The sequence below is a fragment of the Aotus nancymaae genome, unplaced genomic scaffold (assembly GCF_030222135.1).
Source record: "Aotus nancymaae isolate 86718 unplaced genomic scaffold, 86718_ANA_hifiasm-v0.15.2.pri h1tg000041l, whole genome shotgun sequence".
NCBI lineage: Eukaryota > Metazoa > Chordata > Mammalia > Primates > Aotidae > Aotus > Aotus nancymaae.
The window spans coordinates 8,333,025-8,358,817 of NW_026988455.1; the positions used below are offsets into that span (position 1 = coordinate 8,333,025).

General features: G+C 42.0%; 1 protein-coding gene across 2 annotated transcripts in view; it reads left to right on the plus strand.

The window, feature by feature from the left end:
* Nucleotides 1-25,793, plus strand: part of ZNF609 (zinc finger protein 609) — a 239,442-nt gene that overhangs the window by 168,359 nt on the left and 45,290 nt on the right. For both annotated transcript variants that reach the window (XM_064361417.1, XM_012443057.3), the window contains exon 3: nucleotides 1,833-2,058. In XM_064361417.1, coding sequence (XP_064217487.1) covers nucleotides 1,833-2,058 — 226 coding nt within the window. The remainder of the gene's footprint in view (nucleotides 1-1,832; nucleotides 2,059-25,793) is intronic.

The following is a 25,793-nucleotide window of genomic DNA, read 5'->3' on the forward strand; positions in this document are numbered from 1 at the left end:
TGCTCATTTAGGATTGGAGTACCAATAGACTCAATTCTGAGTGATGCCCCAATCCTGAATGAGCATAATAGACTTTGTCAGCCTCATAAATTCTGGGATTTAAAGAGTTTAAGAGTGCAGTGGTGCAATCATAGCTCACTGTAGCCTCAACCTCCTGGGCTAAAGTAGTCCTCCCACCTCAGCCTCTGGAGTAGCTGAGAATACAGGCATGTGCCACCACACACAGATGCCTTTTTTATTCTTATTTTTTATAGAGGTGGGGTCTTCTTGCTATATTTTTCTGTTTTTTTTTTTTTTTTGAGATGGAGTTTCTCTCTTGTTACCCAGGCTGGAGTGCAATGGCGCGATCTCGGCTCACCGCAACCTCCGCCTCCTGGGTTCAGGCAATTCTCCTGCCTCAGCCTCCTGAGTAGCTGGGATTACAGGCACGCGCCACCATGCCCAGCTAATTTTTTGTATTTTTTTAGTAGAAACGGGGTTTCACCATGTTGACCAGGATGTTCTCGATCTCTTGACCTCGTGATCCACCCGCCTCAGCCTCCCAAAGTGCTGGGATTACAGGCGTGAGCCACTGTGCTAGGCCCTTCTTTCTTGCTATGTTACTCAGCCTAGTCTTAAACTCCTGGCTACCTCCTCCCTAGGCCTTCCAAAGCATTGGGACTACAGACATGAGCCACCACACCTTACCCATCACAACTTTTATGTTGTCTCTAGATGTGTTGCATTCTTCTTGGAACCTAACTATTTACATTCTTGTGAGAGGTTCTGGTTTTGAAGGCAGATTGCTAGTGTTTGACTATTGACCGTTTCTTTTGTTTGTTTGTTTTAAGACAGAGTCTTACTCTGTCGCCCAGGCTGGAATGCAGTGGTGCAATCTCAGCTAACTGCAACCTCCGCCTCCCAGGTTCAAGCAATTCTCCTGCCTTAGCCTCCCAAGTAGCTAGGATTACAGGCGCCTGCCACCATGCCCAGCTAATTTTTGTATTTTTAGTAGAGATGTGGTTTCACCATGTTAGGCTGGTCTCTAACTCCTGACCTCAGGTGATCCACCCACCTCGGCCTCCTGAAGTGCTGGGATTACAGGCATGAGCCACTGTGCCCGGCTGAGTATTTCTATCTATGTGTACATAATCAACTACATCTTTAGACTGCTATGGATTGGCTTCTGTGTGGCAACAGCACCTCCTGTTACTTGCAGATTAAACAACCACTGTTATAGTCTCTAAGGGTTAGAAACTCCCACCAGGTTAATCCTAGCCCTCCTATAACTTTTAAGTAGATTCCTTCTAGCTAAAGATGTATTAAAGTACCTAGGATCGTTAGGAATCGTGGCATTCCTAGGATTGGGCTGTTTCTTCCTCTCTTTATCCCCACCCAAATTCATGGATTTTATGCCAGACTAATGTACTATTTGCTGAATGGTAGATTGGTAGGAATCATAGTGGTGGTAGCAGAACATACCTCAGATGCTGGGCCTTGTCTTTCTCATCAATCTGTGCACTCTATTACTATTGAAATCTGGCCCTGATTCTCTTTTATTAGAGATTTTTTTTAGTGAGATGAGAAAAATAGAACTTTTTTAAAAACGTGCCAAGTACAGTTTATGAGGAAGATCATTAATAAGATCATTATAAGCTCATTAATAAGAATCATCTAAACCACTAGATTTGCAGTGGTATCATAAGCCAGAACTTGAAGAACCAAAGTCTCTTATATTTACAGCTGTCTGCACTCTGGCAAGAATAGATGTAGGACTAGATTAAATACAGAAAACGATTTTTTCTCAGTGTTTGTCCTGCAGCTCAACTACTACTTTTTCTTCCCCTCAACAGATGGAGTCCCCTGTTTCCACACCAGCGGTGCTGCCGATACACCTTTTGGTGCCAGTGGTCAATAATGACATCTCATCTCCTTGTGAGCAGATCATGGTTCGTACCCGATCAGTTGGGGTCAACACGTGTGATGTGGCTCTAGCCACAGAGCCTGAGTGCTTGGGCCCCTGTGAACCTGGAACTAGCGTCAACCTTGAAGGCATTGTGTGGCAGGAAACGGAAGATGGTAAGTGTGATATGTGGCTTTCTCATTCTTTCTCACACTTCTGCAGAGGAGCCACCAGGGACTTATTGTTGTAAATACTGCAAAGTGTTTATTAGACTCTCAAGTGTCCACAGTCTGCAAGTGATACCCACACAGAGGATTTTAGCAAACTTAGCAAAATTTGCCAGCTTCTAGAGATTGCCAATGCCAGCTTTTTAGATTAATTATCTTTCCTTCATTATTCAACAGTGTTGACCTTGGTACTTAAGTAGTCATGTGATAGTTGTTGGCCAGGTAATTCAAACTGTATCTCCATATCCCTTCTATCATTTTATATGAGAGAGTTAGATTATAAATTAAATTTGAGGTCAGGCTTGAAAGAGAAAAAGTAATAAAAGGGCAGCTGAGGGAGTCAAGGGAATGAATAGTCACTCTTAAATTGACTTAATGTTGGCTCATTGCATATGCAGCGCTTGCCTTTTTTAACACCTGTAGGTACAACCAGCTTACTCTTCCCACTGATTGCCTCATTGCCCAGCCACCCACACCACTTCATGTGTCTGTCACTTAGTACAGATTTTATAGGCCAAGGCAACAGGGAAATGTTTAGATGGTCTTGTTTTCAGGTATCCACTAACCAGTTGGTTCACTGTAGGTTGCTGCTGCCCAAGGCATGTAGACTTCTTGCATGTTCCATTTGCCTCTGAGAACAGAATCTCTTCTGTTTTGGAAATTCATGAACCTGAAAAAAATGGAAGGAAGTGTAAAGGGACTTAATGGGGTTATTTCAGATCTTTTGGTAACATCTGGTGGCAATTTGATTTCTGCATATTCTTTTTATAAAGAATCCAAGTCCTTGTCAGAGTATATGTGGTTAGAGAGGCTGGGCCTCAGAGTCCCGTCATGTCTCTGCATCAGTAACCAGACTTTCAAACTATCCTCACTCTGACGAATTTAGAGGCCCAGAGGAGCACAGCTAATCATCTCTGATTATCACAGAGCAATCTTGTCAGTCTGCCCATAGGAATTCAGGCATTTCATTCTGGTGATTTTAACAAAAGTCTGTTTCCCTGAATATTTTGTTGTCATTCAGTATTTATTTAAAGTTTACCATGCAGTAGGTGCTGTTGTGTTACAGGTTAAGAACTCTGTGTTCTGGCCTGTCTCGTCATTAGGGATATAATACATCCTCAGCTTTCAGAATAACATTGCTAATGAGATTTTATCATATGCCTGTGTGGTAGAAGCTGATGCAGAGAAGGTAGAGGGTGAGTTTAACACTGGAGGTTGACTCTGGATATGTGTGTACAATATACAATCTGAAAATCACAAAGTGGCTATCTAATTTTTAAAATATCATCTGCTTATGGAGAAATCTGAATAGTCACGGAGTCTGTTGGAATGACAGACATATCCAGACCACATCTCTGTGCCACCAAGCAACCTTCAAGGCCTCTTGCCTCAATATATTGAAGATAGAATAAATCAATTTCCTGCCTATTTGTTCTGCTTGTCTTTATGATGGTGACTCTTTTCCATGGACAAGATGCTTTTTGTATATGTGAACCTAACAAAAACTTCTGGAGAGTGAGGCTAATGCTTTCACTCTCCTGAGGACAATAAATACCTTTTTATCTGAGGAACCCTTCCTGCCAGTGGGAAGCTAACAAATAATTTTTTTAAAATTTCTTGTAAATCATTTGCTCTGAAAGGCTGTCTTGTCAGGTTGTCACAGGCAACCTGTTATTACCAAGTTACCCTGTTAGGTTTGTTAGTTCGTTTGTTTTTCATTTTCTGGTTTTTTTTTTTTTTTTTTTTTTGAGACAGAGTCTCATTCTGTCGCACAGGCTGGAGTGCTGTGGCTTGATCTTGGCTCATTGCAACTTCTACCTCCCAGTTCAAGTGATTCTCCTGCCTCAGCCTCCCGAGTACCTGGGACAACAGGCACATGCCACCATGCACAGCCCATTTTTATATTTTTAGTAGAGACGGTGTTTCACCATGCTGGCCAGGCTGGTCTTGAACTCCTATGATATGCCCACCTCTGCCTCCCAAAGTGCTGGGATTATAGGTGTGAGCCACCGTCCATGGCCCAATATGTACTTTTAAGGTACCCTGTACTTTATTTCATAGCACACATCACAGTTTGCAACTTTGTTTATCATTTTATGATTTTTCTATTAATGTCTATCTCTTCTACTGTGTTAGAAGTTGTATGAGATCAGGCACTCTGTTTTGCTCATCATTGTAACCAAAGCAGTTAACATAGGTGGCAGCTGACACCTATAGTAGTAGACTGTCAAAAATATTTGTTTGAGGCCAGGCATAGTGGGTCACCTCAGGTCAGGAGCTGGAGACCAGCTGGCCAAGATGGTGAAACCCCATTTCTACTCAAAATACAAAAAAATTAGCTGGGCATGGTGTTGTGTGCCTGTAATCTCAGCTACCTGGGAGGCTGAGGCAGGAGAATCGCTTGAACCCAGGAGGCAGAGGTTGCAGTGAACCTAGATTGTGCCATTGCACTCCAGCCTGGGTGACAGAGCAAGACTCTGTTTTTTTAAAAAAAAAAAAAAGGAAAAAAGAAAAAAAATTTGTGTGAATGTAGGAATGCTTGCGTCTATGTCATTGTCGTTTCTGGATCTATCTTAATATATGTCTAGTGGGTATTAAAATATTGCTTGAACTTAGGAATAGTGTCAAAATACTTTCCAAAATTATAAATCTTCTCTGAAACTCAGAATAACTACTGCTTTCACCAGGTTTGAGATCAGTCTCATTGTCTAAATCTTTAAGTTTTTGTTTTTTTTTTTTTGCTTTTTTTTAGACAGAGTCTCACTCTGTCTCCCAGGCTGGAGTTCAATGGCGCCATCTTGGGTCACTGCAACTTCCACCTCCCAGGTTGAAGCAATTCTTCTGACTGAGACTCCTGAGTAGTTGTGATTATAGGTGCCCACCACCATGCCCAGCTAATTTTTGTATTTTTAGTAGAGATGGGGTTTCGCCATGTTGATCAGGCTGGTCTCGAACTGCTGACCTCAGGTGATCTGCCCGCCTCAGCCTCCCAAAGTGTTGGGATTACAGTGTGAGCCATCACGCCCAGCCCAGATTTTTAATCCTACTTTTAATACCAGGTTTTCTCCCACTTCCTATATTTCAAGGCTTAGCTCTCTTCTTTATTTTTTTATTTCATCCCAAGGGAAAGAGAACTGTTCTGCAATAATATACTCATCTTTTCTTTGCTTTCTGGTCACCCCAGAGGGCCTTCACCTGAACTGTCAGTTGGCGAAGGTCTGAATTGTGATGAGAGTTGGTTCACATTCCTTTTCATCTTCAGGTAACAGAGATTTCCTGCAAAGATTATTCTCTAAAGATCTATAAGATCCAGTATACTGAGTCAGTCCTCAAGTTAATCATAAGAACTACATACAGATACTTTTTAAAAAATTCTTCCAGACTTCTAGGTTTTTTGTCTGCCACTCAACATTTTGTACTTCTGTCTGTCTCTTTGTCCAGCAAACTACTTACTGTCTTCAAACAGAAAAGTCCTTACAGCTCAGAGAGAAGCTGTGAATGCTTGGCCTCTGAGGGGAATGGAGGACACTGAGGTCCCTGTAGAACTGAGCCACCTTGCTGAGAACAGGTGTAGGAGTCATGGCCTCAATTATTCCTAGTTTCTTTGCCTACTTGTCCTATAGTGATACTTCTTTCTTTCCTCTTCTCTCCCTATCGCTCACTTTAAACCTTGCCTTGGAGGCATTTTTAAATTCCTGCAGATTCCATTTTCTTTTAGTCTGTTCATAATTCAGTCAGCACTGCAAAGATCCTACTTGATTGGATTCAACCTTGGGACTGTTAAGAAGACCCAAGTGTAACCTAGAATTTTTTTGTTTGTTTGTTTTTGAGACATTCTCAGCACTATACAAGGGCCATTTCCACTGGATTTTGCTTTATCTCACCTCACTTCAAATCAAAATATTGAGTATTGCTGAGGCAGGTGGATCACCTGAGGTCAGGAGTTTGAGACCAGTCTGGCCAACATGGAGAAACCCTGTCTCTACTACAAATGCAAAAATTAGCCAGTAATCCCAGCTACTTGGGAGGCTGAGGCAGGGGAATTGCTTGAACCCAGGAGGCGGAGGTTGCAGTGAGCCAAAATTGTGCCACTGCACTCCAGTGTGGGCAACAGAGTGAGATTTCGTCTCAAAAAACTACCAAGTACCAAGTCTATTCTGGGTTCACAAGGCTTAACTCTAATCTGGGATCCTGGAAACAATGTAGAAGAAGCCTTAAAGAAGACTGTATACTTTTTTCTGACACAAAATTGCTTGCTAGCTTGTATGGTATTTTAAAGAAAAGCAAGGCTGACTTTAGGTAAGAATTCCAGGAGAATGCTATAGTTCTCCTTTCTGGCCAGTAGCACTAACCCAAAGGCCAATACCAATTATGTAGTTTACTTTGGCAAATGTGCTTTATGGAAGAATTTATGGTATAATGGAAGGAACACTGGACTAAAAATCTGGAGACTTCTATATCTCTACCACTATCATTATGACCTTGGAAAAATCCCTAAACTTTTCAGGGCCTCATTTACCTTATGTTTTAAGTTGAAATAGGTGACCAATTAGGACCTGTCAGTTCTTTTTTTTTTTTGAGACAGGATCACGCTGTGTCACCCAGACTGGAGTGCAGCAACAATATCATCTCTTACTGCAGCCTCAGACTCTTGAGCTCAAGTGATCCTCCTTCCTTGGCCTCCTGAGTAGCTGGAACTACAGGCATATGTACCCATACTCAGCTAAATGTTTTCTTTTCTTTTTTTAAAAATAGAGACAGAGTCTTGCTGTGTTGCCCAGGCTGGTCTTGAACTCCTGACCTCAGGCGATCCTCCTGCCTCCGCCTCCCAAAGTGCTGGCATTACAGGTATAAACTACCATGCCCAGCCTGTCAGCTCTTAAGTTATAAGAATCTATGCAGACCAGGCGTGATGGCTCATGCCTGTAATCCCACCAGTTTGGAAGGCCGAGGCAGATGGATCACTTGAGCCCAGGAGTTTCAGACCAGCCTGGTCAATACAGCAAGACCCTGTCTCTACAAAAATAAAAATTTTTAATCATGGAATCAGGGCAAGGCACAGTGGCTTGTGCCTGTAGTCCCAGCTACTCAGGAGGCTAAGGCAGGAGGATCACTTGAGCCCAGGAGTTCAAAGCAACAGGGAGCTATGATTGTGCCACTGTGTTCCAGGCTGGGTGACAGAGTGAGACCCCATCTCAAAGAAAGAAAAGAAACATCGAATTAGCATGGGTTTAACACTGGTTGACTATGGCAACTTGAGAACAAACAAATGACTGGGAACGGTGTCTCACACCTATAATCCCAACATTTTGGGAAGCTGATGCAGGTGGATTACTTAAGGCCAGGAGTTTGAGACCAGCCTGGCCAATATGGTAAAACCCCATCTCTACTAAAAATGCAAAAATTAGCTAGGTGTGGTGACATATGCCTGTAATCCCATCTACTCTGGAGGCTGAGGCAAGAGAATCCCATGAACCCAGGAGGCAGAGGTTGCAGTGAGCCAAGATTGCCCCACTGCACTCTAACCTGGATGACAGAGTGAGACTCTATCTCAAAAAAAAAAAAAAGAAAGAAAAGAAAAATATTGGCTGGGTGTAGTGGCTCACACCTGTAATCCCAGCACCTTGGGAGGCCAAGGTGGGTAGATCACCTGAAGTCAGGAGTTCGAGACCAGCCTAACCAACATGGTGAAACCCAGTCTCTACTAAAAATAGGAAAATTGACCAGGCATGGTGGCATGCACTTGTAGTCCCAGCTGCTCAGGAGGCTGAGGCACAAGAATTGCTTGAACTCAGGAAGCAGAGGTAGCAGTGAGCTGAGATCATCCCACTGCACTCCAGTCTGGGCAACAGAGCAAGACTCCATCTCAAAAAGAAAAGAAAAGAAAAATATCAATACCAGCAATGAGCCGGGCATGGTGGTTCACACCTGTAATCCCAGCACTTTTGGAGGCCAAGGTGGGTGGATCACCTGAGGTCAGGAGTTCGAGACCAGCCTGGCCAACATGGTGAAACCCCTTCTCTACTAAAAATAACGAAAAAAAGTTAGCTGGGTATGGTGGTGGGCGCCTGTAATCCTAGCTATTCAGGAGGCTGAGGCAAGAGAATTGCTTGAACCCAGGAGGCAGAGGTTGCAGTGAGCTGAGATCGTGCCATTGAACTCCTGCTTGGACAATAAGATCAAAACTCCATCTCAAAAAAAAAAAAAAGAAAAAAAAACAGCAGCGGCAATGAAATGTCATTATATAGTTGTTGTGTAGTTTTGTTTTATCAGAAAATGAAAGTGCTCGCTTTGTGTCTTAGTCCATTTTGTGCTGCTCTAGAGGCTACTGCAGGATAGGTAATTTATAAACAATACAAGTTTATTTGACTCACAGTTCCAGAGGCTGGGAAGTCCAAGATTGAGGGGTTGCATCTGGTGAAGGCCTTCCTGCTGCATCATAACACAGCATCACATGGTGAGAGAACACACGAGAACAGGGTAAGGGAAGGGAACCTAACTCATCTTTTCATCAGGAACCTATTCCTGTGATAGCAGCATTCATCCATTCATGAGGGCAAAATCCTTATGACCCAATAATCTTATTAAAAGATCCCATCTCTCAACACTATTGTATTGGGGAGTAACTTGCCAAACATAAACTTTGGGAGATGCATTCGAATCATAATACCTTACTAGTCACAAATTCAGGAAATCTCTACCTCTTATTTTTCGACTCCTGATCCTACACTGACAGGTAGGAGAATTCCCAAACTGACCAAGCTGTTTATGATGCAAGTATATATGCTAACTTACGTAAGTTGAGCCTGCAGTACTTAGTAGTCCCTTCATCTCCCTGTTATGTTTCCATTTTCCAACACTTAACTTCATTCTCAAGATTCATTAGCCCCATTTGTTCTCTCTTTTTTAAGACAGGGTCTCACTCTGTCTCCCAGGCTAGAGTGCAATGGTGCGATCATGGCTTACTGCAGCCTTGGCCACTGGGCTCAGGTGATCTCTTCCTTCAGCCTTCCCAGTAGCTGGAACTACAGGTGCATGCCACCACACCCAGCTAATTTTTTGTATTTGTTGTAAAGATAGGGTTTCACCATGTTTCCTGGGCTGGTGTCGAACTCCTGAACTCAAGCAATCTGGTCGCTTCAGCCTCCTAAAGCTCTGGGATTAGAGGAGTGAGCCATTGCACCCAGCCTTGCTTCATGCCTTTGAACAACTGAGATCAAAACCACCCACTTAAATCCCCTCAGCTTCCCTCCTCTCTTCCTTAATAATGAGTATTTCCCACCCCATCACACACTTTCTCTCCTTATTAAGAAGATTCTTTGAAACTTGATACCATTAATTCCCCCTCCAAACCACTGACCTGGAGTCTGGCTCTGTCACTCAGGCTTGAGTGCAGTGGCACAATCTCGGCTCACTGCAACCTCCACCTCCTGGGTTCAAGCGATTCTTCTGCCTCAGCCTCCCGAGTAGCTAGGACCACAGGCGCGTGCCACCATGCCCAGCTAATTTTTGTATTTTTAGTAGAGACGGTGTTTCACCATGTTGGCCAGGCTGGTCTCAATCTCTTGACCGTGTGATTCGCCCGCCTCGGCCTCTCTCTTCCTCCTTATATTCATTTAATCAGAAATTCCTGGTGAGATTCAGGAAGCTGAAATATTGGTCATTTCAGTCCTATCAGCCTATAGTTAGGGTCTGTAGCACCTGGTGCCCTGCTCCCTTCCCCACAGGCAAACAGCCTTATCCACAATATATTTTTTCATTTATTGTGTGTGCCATCGTGGGGAAAGTTGAGGAAACATTGAGTTAGGAATGGCATTTAGCTGCTATGAGAAGAAAATGAAATTATAATAATGATTTAATATAAGAGGATCTGGAGGTAGATAGGTAAGTAAATAGTCTAGGAGGGGTATGATGAATTCACAATGGAATCACTATTTCAGGCTTCTTAAAGTTACTTCTTTATTGCAAAATTGCTTTTGTAGGTCCAGCCATCACATTTTTTTCCAGTCTTGAAAGAAAAGGAAAATAGAAGAGAAAAAAGCACGTGCCTCCCATCTTAATCTGTTACCTTTGGAGAGGTTTCCCAGAAGCCATAGCATAAGACTTCTGCTTACATCTTGTTGGCTACCTTGTATGCAAGGAAGGCAAGAAATGTAGCCTTTTATCTGGATACATTACTTCCCCACACAAAATAAGGGATTTTACTAAGGGAAAAGGGAAGAAATTAGCAGAATCTGCTACTCTTCTGCTTTGCATAGCCTTCATAGATCATAACTTCCAAAAGCTATTAGTTTAGCAGCTATTTTAAGTACTCTCCTATATATTCATGTCTTTGTCTGTCTACCTTGTATGAACAATACCCAGAACTTTCTTTCTACACTTGACCTTTGCCTAGTACAGTTTCACTGATGAACATCACCAGAAACTGATTTATTATATTCAAAATGTCTAAAAGGAGTATTCATCATTTTTTTACCAAATATTTGCTTCTCTTCTCTATTTCTCTTCATTACACCTACTTTCCTCATTACCATCCTCCTAATTTTTTTTTTTTTTTTGAGACAGAGTCTCACTCTGGAGTGCAGTGGCTCAATCTTGGCTCACTGCAACCTCTGCCACTTGAGTTCAAGCGATTCTCCTGCCTCAGATTCCCAAGTAGCTGGGATTACAGGTGCCTGCCATCACACCCAGCTAGTTTTTGTATTTTTAGTAGAGACAGGCTTTCACCATCTTGGCCAAGCTGGTCTTGAGCTCCTGACTTCATGATCCACCCACCTTGGCCTCCCAAAGTGCTGGGATTACAGGCATGAGCCACCGCACCCAGTCTACCATCCTCCTAATTTTCTGGGTTCAGTCCTCCCTAGTCATCTCTGACTCTTCACCTTTTATCTCTTTGTATAATTTTTTTAGTGGTTTCTCTAGGGATTACAATATGTATATTAACTTTTCACAGTTTACTTAAAATTAGTATCTCAAGTGGAATGTAGAAATCTTACTACCATTTAAGTCCCTTTACTCTCCATTCTTCTGTTTGTTTGTTTGTTTGTTTGTTTGTTTGAGATAGAGTCTCACTGTGTCACCCAGGCTGGAGTGCAGTGGCACGATCTTGGCTCACTGTAACGTCCAAGAAGAGACAGGGTTTCACCATGTTGGCCAGGTTCGATCCTGACCTCAAATGATCTGCCCGCCTCAGCCTCCGAAAGTGCTAGGATTACAGGTGTGAGCCACTGCACCCAGCCTTACTCTCCAATCTTTTTTCTTTCTGGTTTTATAAATTATTTCTTCTATGATGATTTAGAGGGACTATCTTCAAATGAATACAAATATTTCATAAATAATATCTGGCCATTTTCTGACCAGTTATTTATTGCACAATCAGCTACCTCACATCTTTCAGCAAGAAATATATTAAATTTGAATAGTAAAGACATTACATAATGAATTAGGACACAATTAAAATTTGCTTTAAATATTTCTTTAGGGGAGAGGAGGACACCACATTTCTACTCAATTAAGAGAAACATTTTTATATTCCAGAGATCTTTTATTTTTTTTTAGCACCTATTATGCTATGAATTCGTAGGGAAGAGGTTCCAGCAGTTCAGTCTCCTTCCCTGAGGAAGGTTCTCACAAAGTGTGCTTCTCTGGGTGGAGCAGGCTGCTGCTTCAGTTGAATCCAGTTGCCTTTCTCTTTGACTTCTTTCTTTTTCTGATCATTTTCCTTCATGTGTTTCAGGAAGTTATGTCAGCTCTTAATATCAGCTCAATACACATATTAATTCTCTTGGCAAGAATCTTGCCCTTATCTGTTTACGTCAATGCCAATAGCACGCTAGGGAACATTGTATACTCTTCCAGTTTTGCCATGGTAACACTTGTGGGGCATTCCTCTTTGAACAGTACCCATTCCCTTGATGTCTACAATATCACCTCTCTTATAGATTTGCATATACATGGCCAAAGGAACAACTCCACATTTTCTAAAAGGCCTAGAGAACATGTATCGGGTGCCTCTCTTCTTAACCTTTGTGTTCATCAAGTTACTGGAAGATAGCTGTTCCAGCCAAAAGGCACTCCATTCTTTATGTTGTAGTTGTCTTATGGTAGCACATTGCCTGCTTTTGTATGGCTTATGAGCTAAGAAGGGTGTATATATGTATATATATATTTTTTGAGACAGGGTCTTGCTCTTTCACCCAGGTGGGAGTGCAGTGGCGAGATCACTGGCTCATGCAGTAGCACAATCATGGCTCACTGCAGCCTCAACCTACCAGGCTCAAGTGATCCTCCAGCCTCAGCCTCCCAAGTAAGTAGGACCCACCAGAGCATTCTATCATGCCCAGGAAGTTAAAAAAATTTTTTTTATGGAGACAGGGTCTTACTACAGTGCCTAGGCTGATCTTGAATTTCTGGGCTCAAGCAATCCTCCCACCTCAGCCTCCCAAAGTGCTGGGATTACAGGCATGAGCAAGCATGCCCAGCCTATATTTTTTAATAGTTGAAAAAACTCAAAACCCAAGAATATTTGTGAGGCATGAAAATTACATGGAATTCAAATTCCAGTGTCTATAAATAAAGTGGTTTTTTGTTTGTTGTTTTTCTTATTTTTTAGAGACAGAATCTCACTCTGTCACCCAGGCTGGAGTGCCGAGGTGCAACCTTGGCTCACTGCAACCTCTGCCTCCCGGGTTCAAGTGATTCTCCTGCCTCAGCTTCCCAAGTAGCTGGGATCACACACCTGGCTGATTTTTTTTTGTTTTTTTAGTAGAGACAGGGTTTCGCCATGTTGGCCAGGCTGGTCTGGAACTCCTAACCTCAGGTCCACCTGCCTTGGCCTCCCAAAGTGCTGGGATTATAGGTGTGAGCCACCATGCCCGGCTTTTGTTGTTTTTATTTTGTTTATTTATTTATTTTTTTTGAGATAAAGAGTCTTGCTTTGTTTCCGAGGCTGGAGTGCAGTTGTCTAATCATGGCTCACTGTAGGCTCAAGCAGTCTCCCACCTCAGCCTCCCAAGTAGCTGGGACTGCAGGTACATACCACCATGCCCAACTAATTTTTTTTGGTTTAAATTTTTTTTGTAGAGATGGGGTCTCACTATGTTTCCCAGGCTGGTTTCAAACTCCTAGGCTCTAGTAATCCTCCTGCCTCAGCCTCACAAAGTGCTGGGATTACAAGTATGAGCCACCACTCCTGGTTTATAAATAAAGTGTTTTGTTGTTGTTTTTTTCTGTAACCTCCTATTAGAAGTAACATGTTTTGTTTTGTTTTTTGACACAGGCTGGAGTGCAGTGGTGTGATCACAGCTCCCTGCAGCCTCCACCTCCCAGGCTCAAGTAATCCTCCTACCTCAACCTCCCAAGTAGCTGAGACTACAGGCATGTGCTATCCCATCTGGCTAATTTTGTACTTTTTGTGGAGACAGGGTTTTGCCTTGTTGCCCAGGCTGGTTTCAAACTCCTGGGCTCAAGTGATCTGCCCGCCTCAGCCTGCCAAAGTGCTAGGACTGTAGGCGTGAGCCATCACACCTGGTCTGTAATATTTTCTTACGGAAATGAGATCTCACTGTGTTGCTCAGGCTCATCTTCAACTCAAGCAGGGCTTGAGTTGGGCCCCAGCAGTCCTCCTACCTCGGCCTTCCAACATATTGGGATTATAGGCATAAGCCACTGCGCCTAGCCCCATAAATAAAGTTTTATTGGAAGGCAGTCATTCTCATTTAATATATTCTGGCCACATTTGCCCTACAATGGCAGAGTTCAGAAGTTGTAACCGAGACCATATGGCCTGCAAAGCCAAAACTATTTGCTATCTGGTCTTTTATTGAAAAAGTTTACCAATCTCATGCCTTATTATTATATCTTGGGTTTATTTGTTTGTTTTTTAAGACAGGTTCTCACTCTGTCACCCAGGCTATAGTGCAGTGGCATAATCTCTTGTCTTATTATAGCTAACACATTGGAAATCTCATAAGATAATTTTTAAAAATTTTTCTCTTTTAGTTGTTAGACTATAAAAAACTCAAGGGAATAATTTATTATGTTTACCATTTCTTTCTTTTTTTGAGATAAAGTCTCAAAAAAAAAAGACCATCCTTTCCCCCACTGAATAGCAGTGTCACATTTGTCATAAATCAGTTAACATGTGTGGTTTATTTATGAGTTCTCTTCTGTTCTATTTACATATTTACCTATTCTTGTGTCAATACTACATTGTCTCACCCTGTCTCGCCCAGGCTGGAGTGCAGTGGTGCTATCTCAGATCACTGCAACCTCTCCCTCCCAGGCTGAAGCAATCCTCCCACCTCAGCCTCCTGAGTAGCTGGGACCACAGGCATGTCCCACTACACCAGCTAATTTTTTTTGTATTTTTGGTAGAGACGGGGATTCGCCATATTTCCCAGGCTGGTCTCAACCTCCTGGGCTCAAGCAGTCCACCTACCTCGGCTTCCCAAAGTTCTGGGATTACAGGCGTGAGCCACTGCACGCTGCCTGATATTTAACATTTGTGTTGCTCTTTCTTCATTCCTGATATTCCAAGAGTTCCCCTATTGTTTCTCTGGTCTGAACAATCTCCTTTAGTTAATTCTTTCAAAGAAGGTTTGCTCTTGAGAATGGCTTTACTTACTTCACCTTTATCTGTAAAGGATATTTTTTTTCTGGATACAGAATTCAGAATTTACATTTCTTTTCTTTCAGCATTAGAAAAAAAAGTTCTGGCTGGGTGCAGTGGCTCATGCTGTAATCTCAGAACTTTGGGAGGCCAAGGCAGGTGGATCACCTGAGTTCAGGAGTTTGAGACCAGCCTGGGTAACATGGTAAAACCCCATCTCTACTAAAAATATAAAAATTAGCTGGTTGTGGTGGTGCACACCTGTAATCCCAGCTACTTGGGAGGCTGAGGTAGGAAAATCCCTTGAATCCAGGATGTGGAGGCTTCAATGAGCTGAGATCATACCACTGCACTCCAGCCTGGGCGACAGCAAGACTCTGTGTCAGAAAACAAACAAAAAGTTCTGTTTTATTTTAGCCTCCTTTGTTTGTTTATTTGTTTGTTTGTTTCTTTCTTTCTTTCTTTCTTTCTTTCTTTCTTTCTTTCTTTCTTTCTTTCTTTCTTTCTTTCTTTCTTTCTTTTTAAACCTCCATTGTTTCTGATACATAATTGTTTTTATTGTTCTCCTGTGTCATTTTTCTCTGGTTGCTTTCACAGTTTTTCTTTGTCATTTTCAGCGGTTTGATTATGATGTGTCATATGTCAGATGTGTATTTCTTTGAGTTTATTCTTTTGGGGGGTCATTTAGCTTCTTGAATCTATAAGTTTTTGTCCTTTTTCAAATTTGGGTGTCATCAGTAGTTACATATCTACACATTTTTTTCTGCACTACCTTCTTCGTCCTCTCCTTCTAAGACTACAATGTCATAAATATTAAGCCAGTTTTATGCCAGACACGGTGGCTCACGCCTGTAATCCTAGCGCTTTGGGAGTCCAAGGCAGGCGGATCACCTGAGGTCAGGAGTTCAAGACCAACCTGGCCAACATAGTGAAACCCCGTTTCTACTAAAAATACAAAAAATTAGTCAGGCGTGGTAGATCGTGACTGTAATCCCAGCTACTTGGGAGGCTGAAGCAGGAGAATCGCTTGAACACAGAAGGCAGAGGTTGCAGTGGGCCAAGATCGCACCATTGCACTCCAGCTTGGGCAACAAAAGCAAAACTCTGTCTCAAAAAAAAAAAAAAAAAAAAAAAAAAATTAAGCCAGTTCTTACTTGTATCGACCTAGGATTTCTATGTGTCTTTTCTCCTTTATTAGACAATAAAATGGCTGAGACCAGGAATTGCATTTTATACATCATTTTATTTCCCCAAGGACTAGTTCAGTCTTTACACAGAATATATTAGTAAATATTTGATTAACAAAATTGACTGTTCCTTGTTCACATGTGTTCAGGTGTGTAGGTAAAAATAGTGATTTTTTTTGGTACTTTTTTTGGTTCATTTGCCATGTATTGACTATAATGAGGGACTTTGTATTGCACTTGCCTTTTTTCTAACAGTAGCTTCCACCACCAGTTTTTTGAAATTATTAAAGTCAGAGATAGCTAGGTACAGTGGCTCATGCCTGTAATCCCAGCGACTGGTGTGACTGAGGCAGGAGGATAATGTGAGGCCAGGAGTTCGAGATCAGCCTGGGCAATATAGAGAGAACTTGTTTTTACAAAAATAAAAAATTTAATAAAATAATAATAATAAATAAAAATATTGGGCATGGTGGTGTGCACTGGTCCAAGCTACTCGAGAGGCTAAGGTGGAAGGATCGCTTGAGCCCAGGAGTTAGAGGCTACAGTGAGCCAAGATTGTACCACTGCACTCCACTTGGACAATAGAGCAAGACCCTGGCTTAAAAAAATAAAAGTCAGATCTTTCAAGTATTTTCACAGTTAATCGTTTGAAGTTATGCTCTGAAAAACTTCAGCATAGAGGAACCTCTGAGGCAGTCATAAGGAGTGTGGAGTACTGACTGGGACAGCCCCAGGTCTGACTTCTATCACCCCACCAGCTACACCTCAGAGTATTTCTATTTTTGGATGACATATATTAGGCTCCTTTGTAATAAAAGGATTCTGCTGCTAAGAAAGAAAAAAAGGTTTTTTTGTTTCGTTTTGTTTTTTTAGGAGACGGGGTCTCGCTATGTTGCCCAGGCTGGAGTGCAGTGGCTATTCACAGGCGTGATCCCACTACTGATCAGCACGGGAGTTTTGACCTGCTCTGTTTCCGACCTGGGCCGGTTCACCCCTCCTTAGGCAACCTGGTGGTCTCCTGCTCCCGGGAGCACCATATTGATGCCGAACTTAGTGTGTGGGCACCCGATCGGCATAGCGCACTGCAGCCCAGAACTCCTGGGCTCGAGCAATCCTCCCACCTCAGCCTCCTGAGTAGCTGGGACTACAGGCACGCGCCACTGTGCCCGGCAGAAAAAAAGTTTTGATAATCATTTATCTAGGTAACCCTCCCACCCCATGTGGAAATTCCCCTCATAACAAACATCTCTGAAATTATAATTTCTCTTATAATATCTCTGGTCTTTTATCAGAATATCACGAAGAAAAAAATTGTACTTAAGACCATGTTTCTGAAGCTGAAGTGAGTGTGACTTCCTTATATGTCAGAGGATATGAAAATATGAAAATCTATACAATTAAGCTTGGTTTGTCTTTCAAAACTCAATTGTGACTTAATGATTTGGTAGGAAAAAAGTTTTCAGTTTTACACTTTTTTTTTTTTTTAAGATGGAGTCTCACTCTGTTGCCAGGCTGGAGCACAGTGGTGCAATCTTGGCTCACTGCAGCCTCTACTTCCCAGGTTGAAGAAAGTCTTCTGCCTCAGCCTCCCTAGTAGCTGGGTCTTCAGGTGTGCTCCACCATGCCCAGATAATTTTTTGTATTTTTGTAGAGACAGGGTTTCCTCATGTTAGCCAGGCTGGTCTCAGGTTATTCACCTGCCTCAGCCTCCCAAAGTGCTGGGATTATAGGCATGTGCCACCATGCCTGGCCAGTTTTTGTACTTGTTAAAGGATTTCTCATTACAAGCAAACATAGGAAGCCTATGCATCGCCATTTCATCCTCAGGGTATAGAATATATATATTTTTTCTTTTTCCCAGCCCATTTTCACACCTTAATAGAGTACATTTTTAGAGCAACAAGGAATGTCTGAAACTATTTGAAAAGAACTGTTTCAAAGAACCATAAAGGCACTTAGTACAGTATAAATATCTCTGAACTAAAGTTAGGAGAGTTGGGTTCTAGAACCTTTAACTAGCTATGTGATCTTGGGTAATTCTCTTCTCCTGTTCTTAGATTTCTGATTTTTAAAAGGAGGGGCTCTACACTGTCCTTTAGAACTTTCTATGATGGAAATGCTATGTCCAGATTGGTAACCCCTTGTCACATGATATTGAACACCGAAGTACGCTAAGTAGATAGAACTGAGGGACTAAATTTTTTTTTTTTTGATATGGAGTTTTGCTTTTGTTGCCCACGCTGGAATGCAATGGCGCAATCTCAGCTCACCACAACATCTGCCTCCCAGGTTCAAGCAATTCTCCTGCCTCAGCCTCCCAAGTAGCTGGGATTACAGGCATGCACCACTACACCTGGCTAATTTTGTATTTTTAGTAGAGACGGGTTTCTCCATGTTGGTCAGGCTGGTCTCAAACTCCCAACCTCAGGTGATCTGTCCACCTCAGCCTCCCAAAGTGCTGGGATTACAGGCATGAGCCACCACGCCTGGCCAAGGGAATGAATTTTTAGTTTTAATTTAAATTTAAATAGCCATATGTTAACTAGTGGCTTATGGTATTGACAGCACAGGGACTAGACCTTTATATGCACACACACATGCATATATATATGGTGTGTGTGTCTGTGTGTATATACTCTGAGATGGAAAGAAGAGTAATTGTGTGGGAGTATGAAGAGGGTGGGTAAGTAGCTGACATCTACACAGACTCATGGTGACTTCTGTGTACTCTGGCCCCTGTTACCCAGGAGAACATTTGGCCCTACTTCAGACTCTGTGGTTGAGCACTTTGCTTTGGTCTGTGGGCTGCAGTTTTCTCATTATCAGAGTAACAGGCTATGGTTTTGCTTAGCAGGAAGTTAGTTTGCCTATGGTAGCTCTGCTGAGAACCTGCCCCAGCTATTCTTCATCCTCATGTGATTGCAGATCCCAGCTGTGGGTCTTTATCCTTTTCACTAAAGGGAAGGGGCCCTCCATTAATCTTCTTTCATGGAAATGGTAACCTTGGTAGTTACCCTTGGTTTATCCTGTGATTTTGATGTAGAAAAGTATGAGTGTGAACTGTGAAATACCTAATTTTAGATATTTGCACTGGAAAAGTAAGGTGGAATTCAGCTATTGGTTTTTCTTTCACATATGTTGTAATTAATGCCCCTTCACCTTCAGTCTTGCCCCAGGCAACACTCACCTAGAGGAGAGATGGGGCACAGTAACAACCAGGCTTTCTCCACTATTTAGCCAGTTGCATACCAGCTTGAATCCCGAAGAAATAGCTTTACCAATAGCACAGTCATAAAGAGCCAAGCAGCCATTGTCTGGCACCACAAATCTTCATAGCAACAGACCACTACATGGCAACAGCAGCCACACAAAGGAAACATTAGGAAAATCAATACCTACTTTCTCTCACCCCTCCCCCACCAAAACAACAGCCAACACATTCTTCTGACCTAGTAGCTTACTCCCAGGGGATACTTTAGGGCAGTGACGTGTTTATATACTTTGTGGATTGTGTTATATGTCCGCTGTCATACATTTAAATCCTGAAGCCCTTGGGAAAAATTTCAGTCGCAGGCTTTTTTGAGTTTCATTTTGCAAATGGCAAAATGGACTAATCCCCAGGGGAGAGAGATATCCCCGCCCCCTTTGTGCACACTCACCCACCTTCTCCTTCCCCCAGCAAAGCAGTCAGGCAGTATATATAGGTGACTAGGCTGTGAGCTTGCCAGATAGTTGTTTGCGAATGAGATTCTTTTCATATTTCAGTAATGAAACGCAGACCTATTTTGTTATCAAAATCATCCTGATACCTGTAAACTCAGGTGAGTGATACCTAGGCAATAAATATATTACTGGGATTACCTGGGATTAATCACTAGGCCTAACTAACTTAGCTTTGAAGTATGATTCAAAGCAGGGGGGAAAAGTCCTATTTAAGAGCCTTGCTGTTTTCTTGCTCTGTTAATAAGATCGTTTGACTAGTCTGGGCCTTAATTTCCTCATTTGTAAAATGAGGAGGTTGGACTACATGATCTCTATGATCCTTCTGGCTCTCATATTTACAATTCTGTAATCATTTATGTGGAACAGAAGAGGAAATTGTCTTTGTTAGTCATTGATTGTGATGAGATCTGCTGGAAGATATTGAGCCCTCTGGTCTTAGTGCTTACACTGCTAAAAACAGGTCCTGGCCCTGCCCTGTTTGATAAAGCTGCTGTAACAATGATAGGCAGAAGCTATTAACAAACTTGGCAACTAGCCTTTTCTCCCACGGCAGTTGTTTCAGACTAGTTCAAGCAGAGCTTTGCTCCCAAGCTATTGCTATTGAAGCTGCTGCTGCCTCTTAATGATACCGGTGAGAACTAGCTCTATTTCTCTCTTTCACTCTTTCTTTTTCTGTCTCTCTCTGACTACTCTGAAACAAGGGGCTGTTCTCCACCTCTTCTGATACCTCATTATTCCATCTCCCTCAGGCTTTACAGAACAAAGAAATCACAGGGCATCAACTTTATAATTTAGGCAGCTGGAGATAATTTCCCCAGGATAGGGTGGGTAGGTAGCTGATTCCTCATGGCATTAGGCAGCCATGAGGAATTGCTAAATGGCCTCGTGTTTCGTCTGCCAGGCTTAGGCTTTGTTAGGCCCATTCAGGCTTCTCTATATTTCAATTAAATTATAGTGGTAAAGCAGGCCTGTGTACTTTCAGAGGGGTAGGGGTTAGGAAAAACAAGAAAAGTATGTCATTTATAGGGCCTGCTACTCGCTAATTGCTCAAGAAATTTTTGTTTAATGTACTATGCCTGTGCTTACTCCTGCCAGATCTTTTATTTCCTTTAGTTGCTGCCTTCACGGCCTTCTCCATAACAACAAGCTATATGACAAAAAGGCTATGGTAAGAAATTGAGCAGTCTCCCTCCCACAAGTTGTACTCTATTTTCTCCCTAGGATATCTAAAAGCAGCCCAAAAGACTGCTGTCAAATAATTTTCTACCCCCATTGAACTCATAATCAAATGAAACTTTTAACCTTGAACTAATTTGGTGAACAACCTGCAGTCTCCTTATTTGACTCTGATTATCCTCACCTTTTGAAAATTTTCTCGATCATACAGTATACTTGAAATACTGTGCATCTTCTCGTTTATGAAGCTCCCCTTTGTTTTTTAGCTTTCAGCTTACTCCTTAGAATTATACTCCTTAGAATTAGAAAATCTCCTGGAATGAAGTATGGACAAAAGTAGTTGAAGAAGGCGGAACCCTCCCCTTTTCTGCCATGTGCTGTTGCCTTAAATACTAGTCTGGTCTGCTGCCCTAGAGATTGGGCAAGCTGCCTAAAGTGTAGAACTGGCCTGCATCTTGGCTGATCCTGGCATTGCCTACTCTGTTACCCTTTGTTATCTTCCCTGCCACTTGTCTACAGGAGTCACAAACCCAAGGGTTTTGTTTTTGTTTTATGTTAATAGGTCTTATTGAAAGTAATATAAACATGTACACAAATAATAAGTGTGCAAGTCTGCATTTTCAAAGTGAAAATGTGGTACCACCACTTAAATGAGGAAAGGCAGTATTGCCAGAACCCCAAAACCTCTTTCATGCCTCCCTTCTAATAGCTAGCCCCTCCCCCGATCGTACGTAACTAATTTTCACTGTTAATATCATAGATTAGTGCTACCCATTTTGAATTTCATGTAAATAGAATCATTACAGTATGAGCTTTATGTTGAGCTGTTCAACATTATGCCATTGAGATTCATCCATATTGTTGCATGTAGTTGAACTTTGTTTATTTTTGTTATTTTGTAGTATTCCATTATGTGAGTGTGCTACTACTTACTAAGTTGTTGATGGGCATTTGGGTTATTTGCAGTTTGAGGCTGTTATAAAAAGTGCTGCTGTAAAAATTCTTGTACATATCTTTTTGGGACTATATATACATATTCCTATCTATATATACTTAGAAATTGAATTCTTGAATCATATGTATGATCAACTTTAATAGATATCACAAGTTTCCTGAAATGTCTAAACCAATTTACATTCCTATTTCCAATGTATTAGAATCCTGATTGATCTACATTCTAGCCAACACTTGACCTTATTTGTCTTTTTCATTTTAGCCATTCTGGTGGTGTGTAGTGGTATCTCATTGTGGTATTAATTTGCATTTCCCTGGTGAGTAATGAAATTGAGCATCTTTTCATGTGTTCATTGGCCATTTGGAAATCTCTTTTACAAAGTGTCTGTTCAAGTCTTTTGCCCATTTTTGGATTGGGTTGTATGTCCTTTTCTTATCGATTTGTAGGAATTCTTTGTATATTCTGGTTATGAGTCCTTTGTGAGATTTATGTAATATAAATATCTTCTGTGTCTTGACATTCCTGTTAATGGCGTCTTTTCTTCATGTTTATGTAGTGTGTTTTATCTTTTTAAATTCTTTTTTTTTTCTTTTATTGTTAGTGCTTTTTGTGCTCTCTTTAACAAAGTTTTTCCCGTCCCAAGATAATATATTCTCCTGTGTTTTTTCTGAGAACCTTGTTGTTTTTTCTTTTGTATTTACATCCACAACCTATATGGACTTTATTTTTGTTTAGGGTGTAAGTTGGGAGTCAAGATTCTTATTTTTCATAGGACTAATTGGCCCAGCACCTTAATGAAAAGACCATCCTTTCCCCCATTGCTCAGCAGTGTCACATTTGTCATAAACCAATTGTGTGGTTTACTTATGGGTTATCTTCTGTTTCATTTATACATTTACCTATTCTTGTGTCACTACTACATTGTCTTGATAACTATAGCTTTGTAAGTCTTGTTATCTAGTAGTATAAGTCTTCCAGTTTTGTTGTACTTCTTCAAGACTGCCTTGGCTTTACTTGGCCTTTGGCATTTCTGCATAGATTTTAGGATCATCTTTGTGATTTTTTTTTTTTTTAGATGGAGTTTCGCTCTTTTTGCCCAGGCTGGAGTGCAGTGGTGCAATCTTGGCTCAGTGCAACCTCCACCTCCCAGGTTCAAGTGATTGTCCTGCCTTACCTTCCCAAGTAGCTGGGATAACAGGCATGCGCCACCTCACCCAGCTAATTTTGTATTTTTAATAGAGACGGGGTTTCTCCATGTTGGTCAGGCTGGTCTCGAACTCCCTACCTCAGGTGGTCTGCCTGCCTCAGCCTCCCAAAGTACTGGGATTACAGGCATGAGCCACTGTGCCTGGCCCCATTTGTGAATTTTTATAGAAAAAAGTGCTGAGATTTTGGTTAGGATCTACAGATCAATTTCGAGAAGACACAAAGTTTTATTCTTTTACTTAAGCTAGTGTTAGTTACTAAGGGAGTGCTGGAGAGAAGGGGGGATTAGAGCAAGTCGCTGATATCACTTGGGGATCTTTTTTAAAATATATGTTAGCTGGCTGGGCACCATGGGTCACACCTGTAATCCTAGCACTTTGGGAGGCTGAGGTGGACAGATTGCTTGAGCCTGGGAGTTCAAGACCAGCATGGGCAACATGGTAAAACTCTATTTCTACCAAAAGTAGAAAAATAGCGAGGTGTGGAGGCAAGCACCTGTGGTCTCACCTACTCAGGAGGCTGAGGTGGGAGAAGGATCACCTGAGTCCAGGGAGGTTGAGATTGCAATGAACTGTGATTGCACCACTGCACTCCAGCCTAAGCGACAGAGTGAGACCCTGTCTCAAATAATTAAATTAATTTAAATTAAATGAAAAAGTTAGCAATCTCTTGCTCCTATTCTGAATCAGCAGATTCAAGATAGAGCTTGGAACTAGGCACAGTGGCTCACACCTGTAATCCTAGTATTTTAGGAGGCCACGGCAGAAGGCTCATTTGAGCCCAGGAGTTCTAAACCAACCTGGGCAACATAGATACCCCATCTTTATTTTAAAAATAAACAAGATGGAGCTTGGACATGCTTATTGTAAAAAATGCTTTCCCAAGAAGTTATGGTTTGCAACAATCACCACTGCTTTCCACCAACCCTATTTGAGAACCACTGACCTAGACTGCAGTCTAGCAGCAATTCAGTGAGGCTAGTTAAGGTAAAATCTGACTGATTTAATCAACACCACATTTGCCTTTGGAGCTGTATTAGTTTCCTAGGCTGCTGTAACAATGTACCAAAAACTGAGTGGCTTAAAACAACAGAAAGTTATTATCTCACAGTTCCTGAGGCTAAGCGTCTGAGATCAAGGTGTTGGCAGAGCCATCTGTCTCCTACAGCTCTAGGGAAGAATCCTTCTTCTGCTCTTTGCTGGCAGTCCATGGTGTTCCTTGGCTTATAGCTACATCATTCCAATCACATGGCTGTCTTCCCTCTGTGCATATCTGTGTCCAAATTTCTCCCTTTTATAAGGACACCAGTTATTGGATTAGGGCAGACCCTAATGACTTTCTTGATTCCCTCTGTAAAGACCCTATTTCCAAATAAGGTCATATGCTGAGGTACTAGGGGTTAGAACTTCAACATACATTTTTTTTTGACAGGGGAGGGATGGCACAGGGACACAGTTCAGATCATAAAAAGGGCAAATGAAAATTTCAGAATAATTGTCACAAGAGAGAAGATTTTCTAGAAGTGTGCATAATAATGAGAGATATTGCTTCCCAAAGTCAGTCTGAGCAGATCATCCGCTCTCTGACCCCAACTGTTACTGAGTTCCTCTTTTTTTTTTTTTTTTTTTTTTGAGACGGGAGTCTTGCTCTGTTGTCCAAGCTGGAGTGCAGTGGTGCAATCTTGGCTCACTGTAACCTCCATCTCCCGGGTTCAAGCGATTCTTCTGCCTCAGTCTACTGAGTAGCTGGGACTACAGGCACCCGTCACCACACCCAGCTAATTTTTGTATTTTTTTTTTTTTAGTAGACATGGGGTTTCACCATGGTGCCCAGGATGTTCTCAATCTCCTGACCTCATGATCCACCTGCCTTGGCCTCCTAAAGTGTTGGGATTACAGGCATGAGCCACCACACCTGGCCTCCTCTCTCTTTATTTAATTTACTTTTTGTAGAGCTGGAGTTTCATTGTGTTTCTCTGACTGGTCTGGAACTCCTGGGATCAAGCAGCTCTCCCACCTTGTCCTCCCAACATGCTGGGATTATAGGTGTGAGCCACTGCGTCAGGCCTTGAGTTCCTTTCTCTGCACTGCTATGTACTCTTCCTTGACACTGAGAGTAAAAGGGTGGTTCGGTTCTGCTCTATTAACAAACTGAAACAGCCAACTGGAGGTTACCAGAAAGAAAAATAGGTTTCAGCAGTTGGCAGCATACTAGCCTCTGGCTGAAGAAGGCTAAAAGGAAAGTGCGTCACTTAGGCCAAGCCTGGTCATATTCTTATCCTAGTTCCTTCGGCTAGATCATAAAGCAGTAAAGCTGTGAACAGGGGGATTCCTTCTCAACCCCAGGCAAGTATGTTTTCAAAGCTGTCCTATTGAGATGATACCATCTTTCTTATTCTTAGTAGTTTTCAGAGGACTCCAGCTGTACCAGCCAAGGGCATGATGACCTTTGCTAAGCCACCTCCTACAGCCATGGCTGCAGTATTTGGTTACCTCAGCAAAAGGAAAGGAAGGACATACAATTTAAGGGTGTTGTGAACCAGCCTTTGTGCACTTATGCAAAGTTTCCATAGTAAAAGAATATATAGATGGGAGGAGGAACTATATCAGATCTTTCACGTTCCTCACAGCCTCCTCATCCCCACAGTGTGGGTGTGAAGTGGTTTACATGTACTGGATGTTCCACTCTGGCCTTACTTCTCTGTCCTATACTAGTCCTTTTCCTGCCTGTAGTTTTAGCAGTACCAGATCCAAACACTCTTCAAATTGGCACTTGCTTGATAATGGTTTCAACTGGCTCTCTATTATACTTTTGCCCGAAATTCTGT